The 17,996-nt window shown below is 44.4% G+C and overlaps 1 protein-coding gene across 3 annotated transcripts in view; it reads left to right on the plus strand.

Moving 5' to 3' along the window:
• Positions 1-17,996, plus strand: part of LOC119972490 (putative Polycomb group protein ASXL3) — a 411,440-nt gene that overhangs the window by 96,908 nt on the left and 296,536 nt on the right. Inside the window, exons 2-3 of one of the 3 annotated variants that reach the window (XM_038809261.1) lie at positions 4,059-4,141; positions 6,013-6,015. In XM_038809261.1, the coding sequence (XP_038665189.1) occupies positions 4,059-4,141; positions 6,013-6,015 (86 nt within the window). Of the gene's footprint in view, positions 1-4,058; positions 4,142-6,012; positions 6,016-13,999; positions 14,075-17,996 lie in introns of those variants that run through there. The other 2 variants (XM_038809262.1, XM_038809263.1) reach the window with 2 other exon arrangements.

The following is a 17,996-nucleotide window of genomic DNA, read 5'->3' on the forward strand; positions in this document are numbered from 1 at the left end:
CCGACGAAGGATCTTGCTACAGTGGAAGGATGCGAGGCCCCCAAGTGTGGAGACCTGGATCAGTGACATGGCGGTATTAATAAAATTGGAAAGGGTCAAATTTGCCCTGAGAGGATCAATACAAGTGTTCTATAAACAATGGCAGCCTTTTCTGGACTTCCTGGCTCAAAGATAGGTATCTTGGTCAATAGCAGCAGCAACCCGGGGAGGTGGGGGGGGGTTCCTTATTGTAGTTTCTATTATGTAACTTAATATTGTGTTAATTTGTGTTGTTGTTAAAACGCTGTGTTGTTCATGGAGGTGGGGCGAATGTTTAAGATTGCTAATATTATTGTTATTTTTGGTATTTTATTATGGTTCGTTGTTGTTGTATAAATTCAACATTTTTCAATAAAAAATTTTTCAAAAGAAAAGGAAATAAAAGGAAATAAAAGAAAATACATAATAGGGCAACACAAGGTACACAATGTAACTACATAAGCACTGGCATCAGGTGAAGCATACAGGAGTGTAGTGTTAATGCGGTCAGTCCATAAGACGGTCGTTTAGGAGTCTGGTACCAGCGGGGAAGAAGCTGTTTTTAAGACTGTTCGTGCATGTTCTCGGACTTTTGTATCTCCTGCTCGATGGAAGAAAATGAAAATGAAAATCGCTTATTGTCACGAGTAGGCTTCAATGAAGTTACTGTGAAAAGCCCCTAGTCGCCACATTCCGGCGCCTGTCCGGGGAGGCTAGTACGGGAATCGAACCGTGCTGCTGGCCTGCTTGGTCTGCTTTAAAAGCCAGCGATTTAGCTGAGTGAGCTAAACCAGAAGTTGGAAGAGTGAGTAAGCCGGGTTGGAGAGGTCTTTGATTATGCTGCCTGCTTTCCCCAGGCAGCGGGAGGTGTAGATGGGGTCAATGGAAGGGAGGTAGGTTTGTGTGATCGACTGTGCTGTGTTTACGACTCTCTGTAGTTTCTTACGGTCTTGGGCCGAGCAGTTGCCATACCAGGCTGTGATGCAAGCCTGATAGGATGCTTTCTATTGTGCACCTGTAAAAGTTAGTAAGAGTTCATGTGGACATGCCGAATTTCCTCAGTTTCCTCAGGATGTAGAGGCGCTGTTGTGCTTTCTCTGTGGACCAGGACAGATTTTTGGAGATGTGTAACCCTAGGAATTTGAAACTGCTAACCATCTCCACCTCTGCCCCGTTGATGTTGACAGGGGTGTGTACAGTACTTTGCTTTCTGAAGTCAATGACCAGCTCTTTAGATTTGCTGGCATTGAGGGTTAGATTGTTGTCACTGCACCACTCCACTAGGTTCTCTATCTCTCTCCTGCATTCTGACTCATCGTTATTCGAGATCCGGCCCACTATGGTCGTATCGTCAGCACACTTGTAGATGGAGTTGGAACCAAATTTTGCCACGCAGTATTGTGTATACAGGGAGTATAATAGGGGGTTAAGTATGCAGCTTTGCAGGGCCCCGGAATTGAGGACTATTGTGGAGGAGGTGTTGTTGTTTATTCTTACTGATTATGGTCTGTGGGTCAGAAAGTCGAGGATCCAGTTGCAGAGTGAGCAGCCAAGTCCTAGGTTTTGGAGCTTTGATATGAGCTTGGCTGGGATTATGGTGTTGAAGGCGGAGCTGTAGTCAATAAATAGGAGTCTGATGTAGGAGTCCTTGTTGTCGAGATGCTCTAGGGATGAGTGCAGGGCCAGGGAGTTGGTGTCTGCTGTGGACCGGTTGTGGCGGTATGCGAATTACAGTGGATTAAGGCTTTCTGGGAGTAGCGAGGTGATGCGCTTCATGGCTAACCTCTCGAAGCACTTCATCACGACTGAAGTCAGGGCCATCGGACGGTAGTCATTGAGGTACGTTACCTGGTTCTTCTTTGGCACCGGTATGATGGTGGTCTTCTTGAAGCAGGTGGGGACCTCGGAGCGGAGTAGGGACAGGTTAAAGATGTCCGTGAACACATCTGCCAGCTGGTCCATGCAGGCTCTGAGTGCACGACCAGGGATCCCGTCCGGATCCGTTGCCTTCCGAGGGTTCACTTTCAGGAAAGCCAGTCTGACTTCGGAAGCTGTGATGGTGGGTATGGGTGAGTTATGGGCTGCTGGGGCACTCGACAGCGGATCGTTGGTTTCCTGCTCAAACCGAACATAGAATGCATTGAGTTCATCGGGGACAGGTGCGCAGCTGCTGGAGATACTGCCCGGCTTCGCTTTGTAGCCCATTATGTTGTTTAGGCCTTGCCACAACCGCCGAGAGTCTGTAACGCTAGTCTGTGACTCTAGCTTGGTCTGATATTCTCACTTGGCATCTCGGATGGCTTTGATGAAGGGAAGGTCATTGATGAATCAACTGAAGATGGTTGGCCATAGGACACTACCCTGAGGAACTCCTGCAGTGATGTCCTAGGGCCAAGATAATTGACCAACAACAACAACCACCTGCATTTGTGCTATCTGTGACTACAATCAGTGGGAAGTTCCCTCTTGATTGACTTCAGTTTTGTTGGGAATCCTTCATACTACATTCAGTCAAATGCTGCTTTGATGTCAAGGACAGACACTCTAACCTCACCACTTGAGTTCAGCTCTTTTGTCCATGTTTGGACCAAGGCTGTAATGTGGTTAGGCCTTGTTGGTACCCAAACTGACTGTCAGTGAGAAAATTATTGGTGTTTAAGTGCTACCTGATACCAATGTCGACAACATCTTCCATTATTTCGTCAATGATCGAGGATATACTAATGGAACTGTAATTGTTCTACTTTATGTCAACAGGATATAGTTGGGCATATTTCCACATTGTTAGTATATGTCAGAGTTGTATCTTCACTGGGGTCACAGATTGTTCTGGAATACTACTCTACAGTGCCATTGTTGATGTTGTCACGACGCATTGCCTTTCATGTATTATTGCTTTTTTCCTGATATTGCGCAGAGTGAATTGAATTGGCTGAATCATAGAATCATAAGATTTACAGTGCATAAGAAGGACATTCGGCCCATCGAGTCTGCACCGGCCCTTGGAAATGGCCCTCTACTCTAGCCCATGCCTCCACCCTATCCCCGTAACCCAGTAACCTGACCTTTTGGGCACTAAGGGGCAATTTAGCATGGCCAATGCACCTAATCTGCACATCTTTGGACTGTGGGAGAAAACCGGAGCACCCAGAGGAAACCCACACAGACACGAGGAGAAAGTGCATACACCACACAGATAGCCACCCGAGGCTAGAATTGAACTCGGGACCCGAGAGCTGTGAGGCAGCAGTGCTAACTACTGTGCCACTGTGCCGCCCTAGCATGAAGACTAGCATCTGTGATGGTGGGGAGCTCAGGAGAAGGTTGTAACCACTGGAAGGAGAGAACATCAAAATACTATTTAGCTATTTTCTGATAATAGATTCATGTGCTACAATTTTCTTGGACTGGTGATTATCATGTTTCTCATGCAGTGAGACTGATGTTATTTTGATTGATATTTACAAGGTAATGTAGTATTTCAATATACTGTATATAACATTAAATTTACCCTACCTGCGCAAACCTAGTACCTTATTTGAGATGCACCTGTTTTTAATTTTAGTTATTGTTCATGGGATGTAGGCATTGCTGGCTAGGGACGAATTTGTTGCCCATCCTTAATTGCCCTTGAACTACCTTCTTTAACCGTTGTAGTCCATGTGGTCATGTACACCGATAGTGCTATTAAGGAGGGTGCTCCAGGATTTTGACCCAGAGACAGCGAAGGAGCGACAATATATTTCCAAGTCAGAATGGTAAGTTGCTTAGAGGGGAACTTCCAAGTGGTGGTGTTCCCAAGTGTCTGCAGCCCTTGACCTTCAGATGTTGCAGGCCATGGGTTTGCATAGTGCTGACTAAGGAGCCTTGGTGAGTTCAATTGGTGTTCTCAATAGGATGGATTCCCTTTCTGTCTGTTTGAAAATAAATTAATATCCTTTTCGATTGTAAATTAGAATTATTTTTCATGAATGTGAATTTAAGTAATTTAAGTTGCCTTCCTTGCTCTTATGTTGTGTGTGCCTATGCATTTCCCCCAGGTCCTGGAAAAACATCCCAACACACCAATGACACCAAAGCAGATATTACAAGTCATTCAAAAAGAAGGCTTGAAAGAAATGAGGTTAGTAGACAGCACTGCAGTGTCATTTGGGACACATGTTAACTTCTGAACATGAATTTTGTTACTCAAGATTATTTCAACATTTCAAGGGTTTCCAGTCCAGATTTTTAAAACACATTTCTTGTGATCAGGCTCTTTTGAATTAGTTCAGACTTCAAATTCAGAATAATTTCATGGTTTCCCGAATGCCTTACCTATGTTAACACCCTCCCTCTGCAGATAATTTCAGTTTTGCATCACCAACCACGAATGGGCCTCATACCTACCATGCCAACCCATGCCCCCACCCTCTTTTGATGGCCCCTCATACCTTCCAGGTCAACTCATTGCTCTTCCGTGCCCATTTACCCAGTCTACTCTCTGTACCGAACCAATAAACCCTATAGTAATGATGTCATGTGTGAAAAAACTTTTAAAAAACAGCCTTTCATAACTTTCTTTAAAAAATAAGTCAATCAACAAAACCTTTAACGTATCAATTTGCAAAAGCTGTTGGCATCTCTTGTCTAAATAAAAATTGAGCCATTGACAAAATATATCTAAGAACACAAAAGCTTGAACTGTCTATCAACAATGTTTTCCCTTCTCTGCACATGTTTCAACAAAGTAATTGAAGTCTGGACTCTGCGCCAAGCATACATAATGAGTATTGGGTGTTATTGAGGATTGGAACAGGATGCCTTTGAGGGAACAGTCCCTTTGGAATGTTGAAAGGTGACAGTACAGGTAGATGTACTTGGTGGTGCCTTCACACAGAAATAATGGAGTATTGTCTGTTAATGTGGAAGATGTTGGATTATAAGGTGAGGACAAGATGAACCCTATCATGGTTCTGGGAGGAACTTAAGACAGCAAATGTAACCAAGGTCCTGTGAACCATGCTATTGGAGACTCCCCAGTTGGGGGTAAAGGAAGTCACAACTGAAGCACTGTATGGAGTGTCATCAGAACAGATATTAAGGAGATGGAGAAACTGGCGGAATGGAATCAAGTCCTTGCAGAAAGGAGTGAAGAGGGGTGTTGTGAAGGTGTGGGAGCCAGTGAGCTTAGAGTGAATATTTTTGATAGCCAGCCCCAGAAACGGAGAGATCAAAGTTAAGGAAGGAAAGGTAAGATTTGATGATAGACCATGTGAAGGCAAAGAAAGAGTGGAAATTGGTTGAAATGTTCATGATATTTTCCAGCTCATCTCTTGTTCTGCTAGTATGGGTCAAGCAATGTTGCTGTAGGGAAGCCCAATTAGATACATGATTCCTGATTTTGTTTGACACCTGGCAGCGCTCAAAAATTTATTTTGTTTTACTCTTGGCCAATGGTTTCTGTGTAAGTACTATCCAACCAAAATATTCTTTGGTTCAAAGATAAGCCCAGCACTTGTGTTGAATTCTTTCCAGCACATTTGGTTATAAAAATAAATGTTTTCACAAATTAGAATCTGTGATTAAAAATTATGAGATTTTTTGAGCCATTACATGACAATCACCAAGGTAATGGCATGAATGAAGAATTATAGTTACAAAGAGAAACTCAAAAAAGTTTTCCACAGATCCTGAGAATGTTAAGGATAGACCAAATAGTAATCTTCAAAATACTGAAGGGTGATGATAAAATAAATAGAGATGGGTGGTTTCCATTGGCTGATGATGAGGTGGTAACCCAAATATAAGAAAACCTTCTGACTTAGAGGTAATAGTGCTACGAATGCACCACAGAAAAGGGGGAATATTAAATGAACTGCGGAGTGAGTGGGATTAGAATAGGTTTCTCATGGAGAAAATCTGGCACAAATTTACTTTTGTTTTGAAGTCAGCTATTGTGTTGTTTTCCCATTTACGGTAGTGTTTAAGGAATTCACTTGGTCAGTTAGGCAGAAGGTAGGACGAAAAAGGATGAGGAAGAAGCCATCAAAGATATCAAAGAGAAAAGACTGCAGAGAAAGGGCAGGGAAAAGGAAAAATCTACAGAAAGAATTTGCAGAATGATTGGGTAAAGGCGCTCGGTGAATTGCTCCTCTGGAGTTCTGGCACAGACACAACAGGCCACATGGTCTCTTCCTGTGCTGTTATCGTTCAATGGTTCTATGGTTATAACTGCTCATTTTGCCTAATATGTCTATGCAGGCAAAGCAAACAGGCACATAGCTTCAAACCAGGTATATTCTCCAAATACCTTGGAGAAAGCAAGAATGACCACAAGGTTTTGGTTATGATTTCTTCTTGTGGGAAACGAGATGGTCCAAACTGGATGCTTTCCCCTAATGGCATGCCTACTATAGGCAATATCTGTGCAACATTTTTGTTAATAAACGAAAAGGAAAATGAAATGAAACAATTCTCAAATTTCTAGATTTAAAAAGCATGACCGACTTGACCCCATGTTCACCAATCTACTTGTTGTGGATGCATCTGTCCATTACAGTATTGGTAGGGGTGACCATTAGATAATCATTGTGGAGACAAAGCCCCACCTTCACATTGAAGATACCCTCCATTGTGTTGTGTGGCACTACCACATGGGTTAAATTTCAAAAAGATATAGTAACTCAAAACTGGGCATCCATGAGGCACTATGGGCCATCAGCAGCAGCGGAATTGGATTCAAACACAATCAGTAACCTCATGATCTGATATATCGTCCACAGTGCCATTACCATCACGCTGGTTTCAACCCTGGTTCAATGAAGAGTGCAGGAGTGCATTCCAGATACAGCACCAGGCATATCTAAAAATGTGACATCAACCTGGTGAAGCTACAGCACAGCACTACTTGTGTATTAATCAAAGGAAGTATCATAGAGATAAGTGATCCCACATACAACCTAACAGATCTAAGCTCTCCAGTTCTGCCAAATCCAGTTGTGAATGGTGGTGGATAATTAAAGAAGCCACTGGAGGAGGAGGCTCCATAAATATCCCCATGCTCAATGATGGGGAATCCCAGTGCATAAGTGCAAACTAAACATGTGCAACCATCTTCAGCCAGAAGTGCTGCATAGATAATCCGTCTCATCCGCCTCCTGAGGTTCTCAGCAAAACAGATACCAGTATTCAGCCAATTCAATTAACTCCACATAATATCAGGAATCTGCAGAAGACACTGGATATTGAAAAGGCTATGGGCCATGACAATATTTTAGCAATAGTACTGAAGACTTGTACTCCATAACTAGCTTTTCAAAAAATTTATTTTTGCACAATGTGGGCTTTGCCAGTTAGACCAGCATTTGTTGCCCATCCCTAATTACTTTTGAGATTACTTTCTTGATTATTAAGGGGATCAGGGTTATGGGGAGAAGGCAGGAGAATGGGGATGAGAAAATATCAGCCATGATTGAATGCGGACCAGACTTGATGGGCCGAGTGGCCTAATGCTGCTCCTATGTCTTATGTTCTTATTAGAAGGAGACAACACCATCTCAGCGAAGGCGATGGTGAGCTGGTTACTTAAACTGCTGCAGTCCACATGGTGTAATTACAAGTGCAGTGCTATCAGGGAGGGAGTTCTAAGATTTTGATCTAGCAGCAGTGAAGGAACAGGGATATATTTCCAAGTCAGGATGGTGAGTGACTTGGAGGCGAACTTCCAGGTGGTCGTGTTACCATGTATCTGCTGCCTCCTCCTTCTAGATGACAGCGGTCGAGTGTTTGTCAGGAGCCTTGGTGAGTTTCTGAAGTGCATCATATAGATGGTACACATTGCTGCAACGTGCATCGGTGGTGGTGGAAGTGAATGTTTGTGGAAGGGTTGCCAATCAACAGCTGCTTTGTCCCGGGTGGTGTTGAGCTTCTTCAATGTTACAGAATCACTACAGTGCAGAAGGAGGCCCATCGAGTCTGCACCGACCCTCTCAAAGAACATCTGACCCATGCCCACACCACACAATACCCCATAAATCAATAACCCCACCTAAACTTTTGGACACGCAGGGGAAATTTAGCATGGTCAGTCCACCTAACCTGCACATCTTTGGACTGTGGGAGGAAACCGGAGCACCCGGAGGAAACCCACGCAGACACTGGGACAACGTACAAACTCCACACAGACAGTGGCTCAAGGTGGGATTTAAACCAGTCACCCTGGCTTGTTGAACCCAGGACCTGGGGATATTTGAGCTGCACTCATCCATGCAAGTGGAAGTATTCCATCATACTCCTAACTTGGAACCATAGAATTCCTACAGTGCAAAGTAGGCCATTCAGCCTATCGAGTCTGCATCGACCCTCTGAAAGAGCACCCTACCTAGGCCCAGTCCCCCACCCAGGCCTAGCCCCCCACTATATCCCTGTTACCTCGCATAACCGGCATAACTTTGGACACTGAGGAGCAATTTAGCACAGCCAAACCACCTCACCTGCACATATTTAATCATCTTTATTGTCACAAGTAGGCTGACATTGCAATGAAGTTACTATGAAAAGCCCTTAGTGGCCACATTCTGCCGTCTGTTTGGGTACACAGAGGGAGAATTCAGAATGTCCAAATTACCTAAGAGCACATCTTTTGGCTCTAGTGGGAGGAAACTGGAGCACCCGGAGGAAACCCACGCAGACACGGGGAGAATGTGCAGACCCCGCACAGACAGTGACTCAGTGCTAACCACTGCTGGACTGTGGGAGGAAACAGGAGCACCTGGAGGAAACCCACGCAGACAAAAAGAATGCGCAAACACCTCAGAGACAGTCACTTAAGGCCGCAATTGAACCTGAGTCCCATGGTGCTGTGTGGCAGTAGTGCTAGCCGCTGTGCCATCCCAGCTGTGCCTTGTAGGTGGTGGACAGACTTTGGGGAGTCAGGAGATCAGTTACTCGCTATTGATTCCTAACCTCTGACCTGCTCTTCGAGCCACAGCATATGGCTAGTCCAGTTCAGTTTATGGTCAATGATAACCCCCAGGATGTTGATCATGGGGGATTTAGCGATGATAATGCCATTGACTGTCAAGAGGCGATGGTTTGATTCTCTCTTATTGGAGATGGTCATAACTTGGTACTTGCATGGCGCCAATGTTAACTACCACTTGTCAACCCAAGCTGGGATATTGTCCAGGTTATGCTGTATTTTCACGTGGACTGCTTCAGTGTCTGAGAAGCCACAAATGGTGCTGAACATTGTGCAATCATCAGTGAACATCTTCACATCTGACCTTACGTTGGAAGAAAGGTCATTGATGAAGCAGCTAAAGATGGTTGGGCCTAGGGCTCTACCCTGAGGAACTCCTGCAGTGGTGACCTGGGGCTGAGGTGACTGACCTCCAACAATCACCACCATCTTCCTTTGTACTAGGTATGACTGCCTAATTCACATTGGCTCCACTTTTGCTGGGGCTCCTGGATGCCACACTCGATCAGGTGCTGCCTTGATATCAAGGGCACTCACTCTCACCTCACCTCTGGAGTTCACCTCTGTTGTCCATGTTTGAACCAAGGCTGTAATGAGGTCAGGAGCTGAGTGACCCTGGCAGAATCCAAACGAAGCATCAATCAGCAGGATATTGCTGAGTAAGTGCCGCTTGATAGCACTGTTGATGACCCAGTCCATCATTTTACTGATGATGTAGAGCAGACTGATAGGACGGTAATTGGTCTGGTTGGATTTGTCCTGCTTTTTGTGTGCAGGACATTTTCCACATTGCCGGATAGATGCCAGTGTTGTAGGTGTACTGCAACAGCTTGGCTAGGGCGTGTCAAGTTCTGGAGCACAAATCTCCAGTATTGTCATAATATTGTCAGGGCCCATAGCCTTTGCAGTATCCAGTGCCTTCAGCCGTTTCTTGATATCACTTGGGGTGAATTGAATTGGCTGAAGACTGGCATCTGTGATGCTGGGGAACTCCGGAGTAGACCAAGATGGATCATACACTTGGCACTTCTGGCTGAAGAATATTGCTGAAGTGCTGGGCTCCTCCATCATTGAGGATGTGGATATTTGTGGTGCCTCTCCCTCCAGTGAGTTGTTTAATTTTTTTTTTAAATTTAGAGTACCCAATTAATTTCTTCCAATTAAGGGGCAATTTAGCGTGGCCAATCCACCTATCCTGCACATTTTTGGGTTGTGGGGGCGAAACCCACGCAAACACGGGCAGAATGTGCAAACTCCACACTGACAGTGACCCAGAGGCGGGTTCGAACCTGGGACCTTGGCGCCGTGAAGCCACAGTGCTAACACACTGCGCCATCGTGCTGCTGTGAGTTGTTTAATTGACCACCACTATACACGACTGCCTGTTGGAGGACTGCAAAGCTTAGATCTGATCCGTTGGTTGTGGGATCGCCTAGCTCTGTCTATCATTTGCTGCTTATGTTGTTTGGCATGGACGTAGTCCTGTGTTATAGCCTCACCAGGTTTATATTCCATTTTTTCAATATGGCTGGTGCTACTCCTGGCATGCCCTCCTGCACATTCATTGAACCAGGGCTGATCCCCTGGCTTGGTAGTGATGATAGAGGGGGGGATATGCCAGGCTGTGAGGTTACAGATTGTTGCTGAGTATATTTCTGCTGCTGATGACCCACAACATCTTAGATGCGCAGTCTTGACTTGCCAAATCTGTTCTGAATCTAACCCATTTACTGTCATACAACACAATAGAGGGTATCCTCAATGTGAAGATGAGACGTCATGTCCACAAGGATTGTGCGGTGGTCACTTCTACCGGTACTACCATTGACAGATGCATCTGCAGCAGACAAGTTGGTGAAGATTAGGCCTAGCATATTTCATTGCGGACCCAGCCAAGCAGCTATGTCCTTTAGGATTCGGCTAGCTGGGTCAGTAGCAGTGCTATCGAACTACTCCTGGTGATGGACATTGAAGTCCTCCATCCAGAGTACGTTCTGTGGCCTTGCCACCCTCAGTGCTTCCTCCCAAGTGCTGTTCAACATGGAGGAGTACTGATTCATCAGCTGATGGTGGACAGTAATCAGCAAGGGGTTACCTTGCCCATGTTTGACCTGAAACCATGAGACATCATGGGGTCCAGAGTCGATGTTGAGAACTCACAATGCAACGCCCTCCCAACTGTATACCACTGTGTTAGCATCTCTGCTCAGGGATTGAAAGAGTGGTGCCCAGGACGTTATCTGTAGGATATGATTCGATGAGTATAACTATGTCAGGCTGTTGCTTGACTAGTTTGTGAGACAGCTCTCCCAATTTTTGCACAAGCCCCCAGATGTTAGTAAGGGGGACTTGGCACTGTCGACAGGGCTGGTTTTGCCATTGTCATTTCCAGTACCTAGGTCGATGCCCGGTAATCTGTCTGGTTTCTTTCCTTCTTTATTGACTTATAGTGGTTGGAAACAACTGAGCAGCTTGCAAGGCCATTTCAGAGGGAATTTAATAGTCAACCACGGTGCTGTGGATCTGGAGTCACATGGAGGCAAGAGCAGATGAGGACTGCAGATTTCCTTCCCTCAAGGGTATTAGTGAACCAGCTGGGCTTTTTAGGAAAATGGACACTGGTTTCATGGTCATCATTAAGCTTTTAATTTCAGATATTTACTGGATTCAATTTCTACCATCTGCCTTGGTGTGATTCAAACCCTGATCCACAAAGTATTACCCTGGGTTTATGGATCACCAGTCCAGTGACAATATCAGTACCCCATCACTTACCCTCATGAGCCAAGCTGTTCCAGTACAGCTACAATACTGGCATCTGCCTGACAATGTGGAAAATGTCCCAGGTATGTCCGATACACAAAAAGCAGGTCAAATCCGACCTGGCCAATTACTGTCCCATCAGCCTATTCTCGATCATCAGCAAAATGATGATAGAGGTCATCAACAGTGCTATCTAGTAGCACTTACTTAGCAACAACCTGCTCAATGATGCCCAGGAAGCGTTCCCACCAAGGCCTCTCAGCCCCTGACCACATTGCATTCTTGGTCCATACATGGCAAAAGGGCTGAACTCAAGAGGTTAAAGTGCACTTCAAGACTTCTATGTAAACAATTTTCTCTTAGCCCACACATGGCTGCAGTGGCAGGCATTCCCCTTTGATATACTGTGACTTAGAGAATGCACAGAGGGTACGCAAAGTAAGACCTGTTGCTGAAAGAGGAGGAGGGGTAGAAGTGTTCTTACCAGGAGGCCAATAATTAATTTTGCTATTCAAGAAGCCATTGTAGTCTAAAATCTACTATTATTATATACATGGACCAGGATTTATTGGCCCTTCTTGCTGGTGGTATTTCCTGGTCCTGCTGAATGTGACTCCATAGCGGGTTCCCATCAGCACAGCTGGCGAGCAACACAAATGGCCAGAGACTTCGACGAGATCCAGCCGCTGGCCAATGGCAAGCCCTTCCGCCGGTGGAAGACCTGTTGGACCGGAAAATCCCAACCATTTTGACTGTTAATCTGCATATTCACCTATTCAGCAAATATGAGCGTTAATGCTCAGTGCAAGGTGCAGTAAGTGAGTACCTTTGGGCATCACATCAAAGGATGGTAGAAGTCAGACTTGTCCTTGGACGTTCCATCACACGGAGTTTGCAGATTTACAAACTGTTAGTAATGTTATAAATAGTAGCATTCTTTTGGCCTTTGCCTCCCTGGTGGCCCGGAGACGGATTCTGCTGGGATGGAGGGACTCAGAGCCTCCAAAGTCGGGTGTCTGGGTCAGTGACATGGTGGGGTCTCTTAGGTTAGAGCACATTAAGTTTGCCTTAAATGGTTCACTACAGGTGTTCACTCGGATGTGGCAGCAGCTCATCGACTTCTTCAAGGAAGATTGACCGTCAGCGGGGGCGGGGGTGGGGGGGGGGGGGATTGGGGGTAGGGGAGGCATGGAAGTGACGAATAAGGGTAGGAAATCTAATGCATGGGTAGTTAGGGTTTATGCTTGTGGGGGTAGGGTTTATGCTTGTGGGGGTTGGGTATGTTATTGTGTTTTATTGTGTGTGTGTTGGATCTCTTTGATTAAAATGTTAAAATTGGGGCAGCACGGTGGCGCAGTGGGTTAGCCCTGATACCTCACAGCGCCGAGGTCCCAGGTTCAGTTCTGGGTCACTGTCTGTGTGGCGTTTGCACATTCTCCCTGTGTCCGCGTGGGTTTCGCCCCCACAACCCAAAAGATGTGCAGGTTAGGTGGATTGGCCACGTTAAATTGCCCCTTAATTGGAAAAGAAAAATGAATTGGGTACTCTAAATTTAGAAAAAAATGTTAAAATTATAAATGCCGCAGTAAAATATTTTCTAAAAAAAAGCATTCTCCTGTGAAAAGAAGGAATATTGACTTGTTTAGTTTATTAAAGGTAGTTAGAGAACTGCATTGAGAGAACTTTGAGAGTGGACTTGGATTAAAAGGTTGTCAGATTGAAAGAAGGCAAAAGCAGAAGCAATATATTAATGTAATTTTTTTTAAATGTCTTTTTCACATACTTACCCCCTCCTTCCTTTGAAGGCATCATTCTTGTCATGGGGTTCCATGAGCACCACTCTCGTTGCCCATTCATGGTGCAACATGTGAATTACCTGTCAAGGGCCTCATAGCAAAGTATGATCCGATAAACTTCTGCAGTTCATACACATGCACTCAGCTGCACAAATGTTAGCTGATATATTTCCTTGCCTGCCCCAAGATAGTGAGACCGACTGTGGAACCCTCCCTGTTTCTGTAGATAAGACCAAATTTTACTAAATAGAATCTGGTACTTTGCTATAATTTGCTGTTAAGACAGATTATAACTTTACCATCAAACTGTTGGGATAATGCATTAATATGTTAACTTATAACCATAGGAAAACTCAAAAGTATAAGTTCCAGGTTTGGTTGTGTAGTTCTTTTGCTTTTTACATTCTTAAAGAATTTTAGACTTAATGCAATTATATCATGTATTATATTGAATGCATTGTCCTATATTACTATTTTCTTTTTCTTTCTACTTTAACATGGATTTTATTCAACATCTGATGACATGTTTTAGAAGGTAAGCTTTATTAATATAGCTTATTATTTGCCTGAAATTTAGTGTAATTGGGTGTAATTGAACTGTTATGATTCTTTTTCCTTTTAAGGGAGAGAAAGATTTTTATTTATAATTCCCCCATCCTTTTTTTATATTACCTGAATAAATTATGCCACTAGCATTGAGAATGCTTCTTTCAGTGTTGCTCTTATGGCAACGAGTAAATAAATATGTAAAAGTGCCATCCACAAGTTGTGTCCATTTCACACTTCCCTTGTCAAATTCTTCCTCTTCCTGCCTAAAATACCTAAGATTGGCAACTCCTGCAACAACGACTTGCGGTCACACAGTGCCAGTCTGTGACACAATTTTAGCGTTCAAATGCCAGGTACCAACTTGTTGGCATTAATTGCAATCAACTTGTTAAATCATTTTGCCTCAATAGTAAGGGGCCTGTTTTTAAAATAAAATATTCTTGGAAGTTATCAGTGCAGTTAACTGCATGCTGAATTTTCTTCTAACTCAGCTCAGTACCTTTAAGTTTTTACATCAAATGTGGCGTCATTGGCAAGGCTAGCATTTATTACCTATCTCCATGTTTCCTTAAGGGAGTGATGATGAGCTACCTTCTTGACAACTGATTGGCTTGATTGGCCATTTCAGGGGTGAGTTAAGAATCCTCCATATTGCTGTGGGTCTGGAGTCACATGTAGGCCAGCCTGAGTAAGAACAGCAGGTTTCTTTCCCTAAAGGACGTGAGTGAACCAGACAGGTTTTTTGAACAAGCTAGTGGTTTCTTGATCACCATTACTAATACTCGTTTTTTATTCTAGATTTAGTAATCTAACTGAATTCAAATTCCCAATGTGTTGTGGTGAGATTTGAACTCATGGCTTTGACTTATTAGTCCAGGCATGTATATTAGATTACCAGTCTTGTAACATTGCCATGTGCTACTATAACTGATTACCCGGATTTTCACTAATATGGTAAATGCTGTTCTCACATAATGTAAGCAGACCTATAGATTTATGAGAAAAATATTGTTGTGACTATACAGTATTGAATTATTTTTTTCTTTGTTCAACTGCATTTTACTTGCCCAGATAATTTCCAGAATAGTTAATTTTAAAAGGGGGTTCCTTTCTAATGAGGGAAAAAGGCTTACTTTCTAATATGTTTATAAGAGTTGACAAAACAATAATTCCCAGTTGCTGCAATAAATAGTCAGAATTATAGTGAGAGTTTTAAGAATGCAGAACTGTAATAATTGCATTCACCTTTGGTCATAAGTTCCATTGCATGATCTGTCTCACGACCGACTTTAGTTTCTCTCTCCTGCCCTAATTACTGCCGCAATTATAGAAATTTGGAAGCTCCTGCATTTTTCTCATCATAACTGAAGTCCCTGGTATCATCCAAGACAATGTATCTTGTACTACAGCCTTTACATCTTTCCTAAAATAGAGCATTCAAACTATTCCAAATGTGACCTAACTATTGGTTTATACAGATTTAGAGTGACCTCCTTCGCTTTTTATTTTGAGTTCCATTTGGATCCCATGTGTTTTCTTTTAAAAAGGAACAGTTTATTAACATCCTCCACTTTGAAAGATTCCTGTATCTGAACTCCCAAGCCTCTTGATTTCCATCTTTCTAAAACAACCTGTTATGCAAGGTCAATCCTGAAGTGGTTAAGAGTGAGATGATCGATATTACAATGAATAAAAGGAAAATTTCAGATAAGTTAATTCGGGTAAAGGAAGTGCTAGGCTCCAACAATTGTCATCCTAGGATCCTGAGGGAAATAAGAAAGGAAATTGCATTGACCTGCAAAATGATATTTCAGGGATCTATTGACTCTGGATGTGTGCCAGAAAATGGGAGAGGCCAATATAAAAAGCTCATCTGGGTACTTATAGGGGGTGATTCTCCGAGCTCCGCGCCGTGCCAGAGAATCAGCGCAAACGCGCCATGACGCCCCAACGGCAGTGTGCGATTCTCTGAGGTGCAGCGAATTGGCGGCATTTGCGCCGGCACGTTTGACGTGGCGCCAGCCGCGGACCACTGGAATCGGTCCTCCAGCCCGGATGGGCCGAGTGGCCGCGCGGATAAGACAGAGTTACACCGGTGCCGTTCACCCCTGGTCGCTGCCGGCGGGAAAGGTCGGGGGGCGGCGTGTTGGGGGGGGGGGGAAGGGGGGGCTCTGTCCCCAGAGGGGGGCCTCCGATGGGGTCTGGCCCGCGATCGAAGCCCACCGATCGGCGGGCCGGCCTCTGCCCCCCGGGCCTACGTTTCTGCGCGGCCGGCCCCTGAACACCGATGCCATGTGAGTCGGTGCCGGCACGCTGAAGAAGTCCCCCGCGCATGCGCAGGTTGGCGCGGCCCAACTGCGCATGCGCTGGTTTGCGCGGCGCCATTTGGCAGCGGGAAGGGAGGCCAGAGCAGCGTGAACCGCTCCAGCGCTGTTCTCGCCCCCTGTGGGGGACAGAATCTGTCGTCCCCGTGCTCGTTTTGCGCCGTCGTGAAACGCGACGGCATTCACGATGGCGCGAACACTTGGGCTCCAGTTTGGAGAGTATCTTCCATAATATGTGGTAAAGATATTTTTGCAGTCTTTAATGAAGGATGCAATTACATGTATCTAGATCAGGAGAAAATAGTTAGAAGTAGCCAACATGAAGTTCAAAAGGAACAATTACATTTGACAAACATCACTGATATCTTTGAGGAGGCAAGATGAAGGTGAGAAAATGCAATGGTTATAGTGCACGTAGGAAACTTTTTGACAACATACCACACATTTCTAAAATAGCTTGCGGAGAATAGAGAATGGAGTCAGGGGGAAGATAGAAAAGCAGATTTAAATAAAATAGAAGGGTGAAAATGGTAGGATATAAGGTCAGATTTTCAGGATGGTTGGACATGGATAGTGATGTCCACATAGTTCTGGGAGCATTTCTGTTTACCTTTCCAAGTATCTGTTGATTTCTGACTGGAATGAACTCAAAGACTGAGTATCCCAAACTCTCTGTGATGGGATATGCCAACAGTTCACAGCTCCTCGAATGAAGAGATTTCTCCTCACCTCAGCCCTAAATAGCCAATTCCTTATTCTGAGACTGTGGCCCCTAGTACTAAACCCCCCTGCCAAGGAGAGTTTAGTCCTCCCAGTATCAACCCAATCAAGCCCTTCAAGAATGTATGTTTCAATAAGATCACCTCTCATTCTTCCAAACTGTAGGGAATATAGATCTAGTTTATTCTAATATCTTATAATCGAACATTCCTTTATCCTAGGAACCAGAACTCAGCCAGTATCCATGCTGCTGACCTTGCTCTGCATCATAGAATCATCGAATTTACAGTGCAGAAGGAGGCCATTCAGCCTATCAAGTCTGCACCAGTTCTTGAAAAGAGCACCCTACTTAAGCCCACACCTCCACCCTATTCCCATAATGAACAAACTGTCCAGCTAACTGAGCTAAACCTCATGAAGGCCCGCCTTCTCAACCCTGCCCCTTGCCTGAGGTGAGGTGACCCTCAGGTGACATCACCACCAGTCAACTCACCTCCTGAGAGTGGAAAGCAGCCTATCTGGGACTATGGCGACTTTACACTTTTTCACCGAGAAACCAGTCCAGTGAACCTTTGTTGCACTCTCTTGAAGGCAAATATATCCTTCCTTCAATAAAGGGACCAAAACTGTATGCAGTACTTCTGGTGTAGTCTCACCAAGGCTCTCGACAATTACAGTAAAATATATTTACTGTTATACTTCAATAAATGACAACATGTCATATTTTCCTAATTATTTGCATGTTAACACTCTGCAATATGGGGTATAAGCTGGCAGAGGTGATGGCGGTGGAATTTGAGCGGTTGTTCGCCAAGTATTTTGAGCGGCAGGGGAAGAAGATGAATGCTTCGCTTAAGCAGTTGA

The sequence above is a fragment of the Scyliorhinus canicula genome, chromosome 10 (genome assembly GCF_902713615.1).
Source record: "Scyliorhinus canicula chromosome 10, sScyCan1.1, whole genome shotgun sequence".
NCBI classification, from domain to species: domain Eukaryota; kingdom Metazoa; phylum Chordata; class Chondrichthyes; order Carcharhiniformes; family Scyliorhinidae; genus Scyliorhinus; species Scyliorhinus canicula.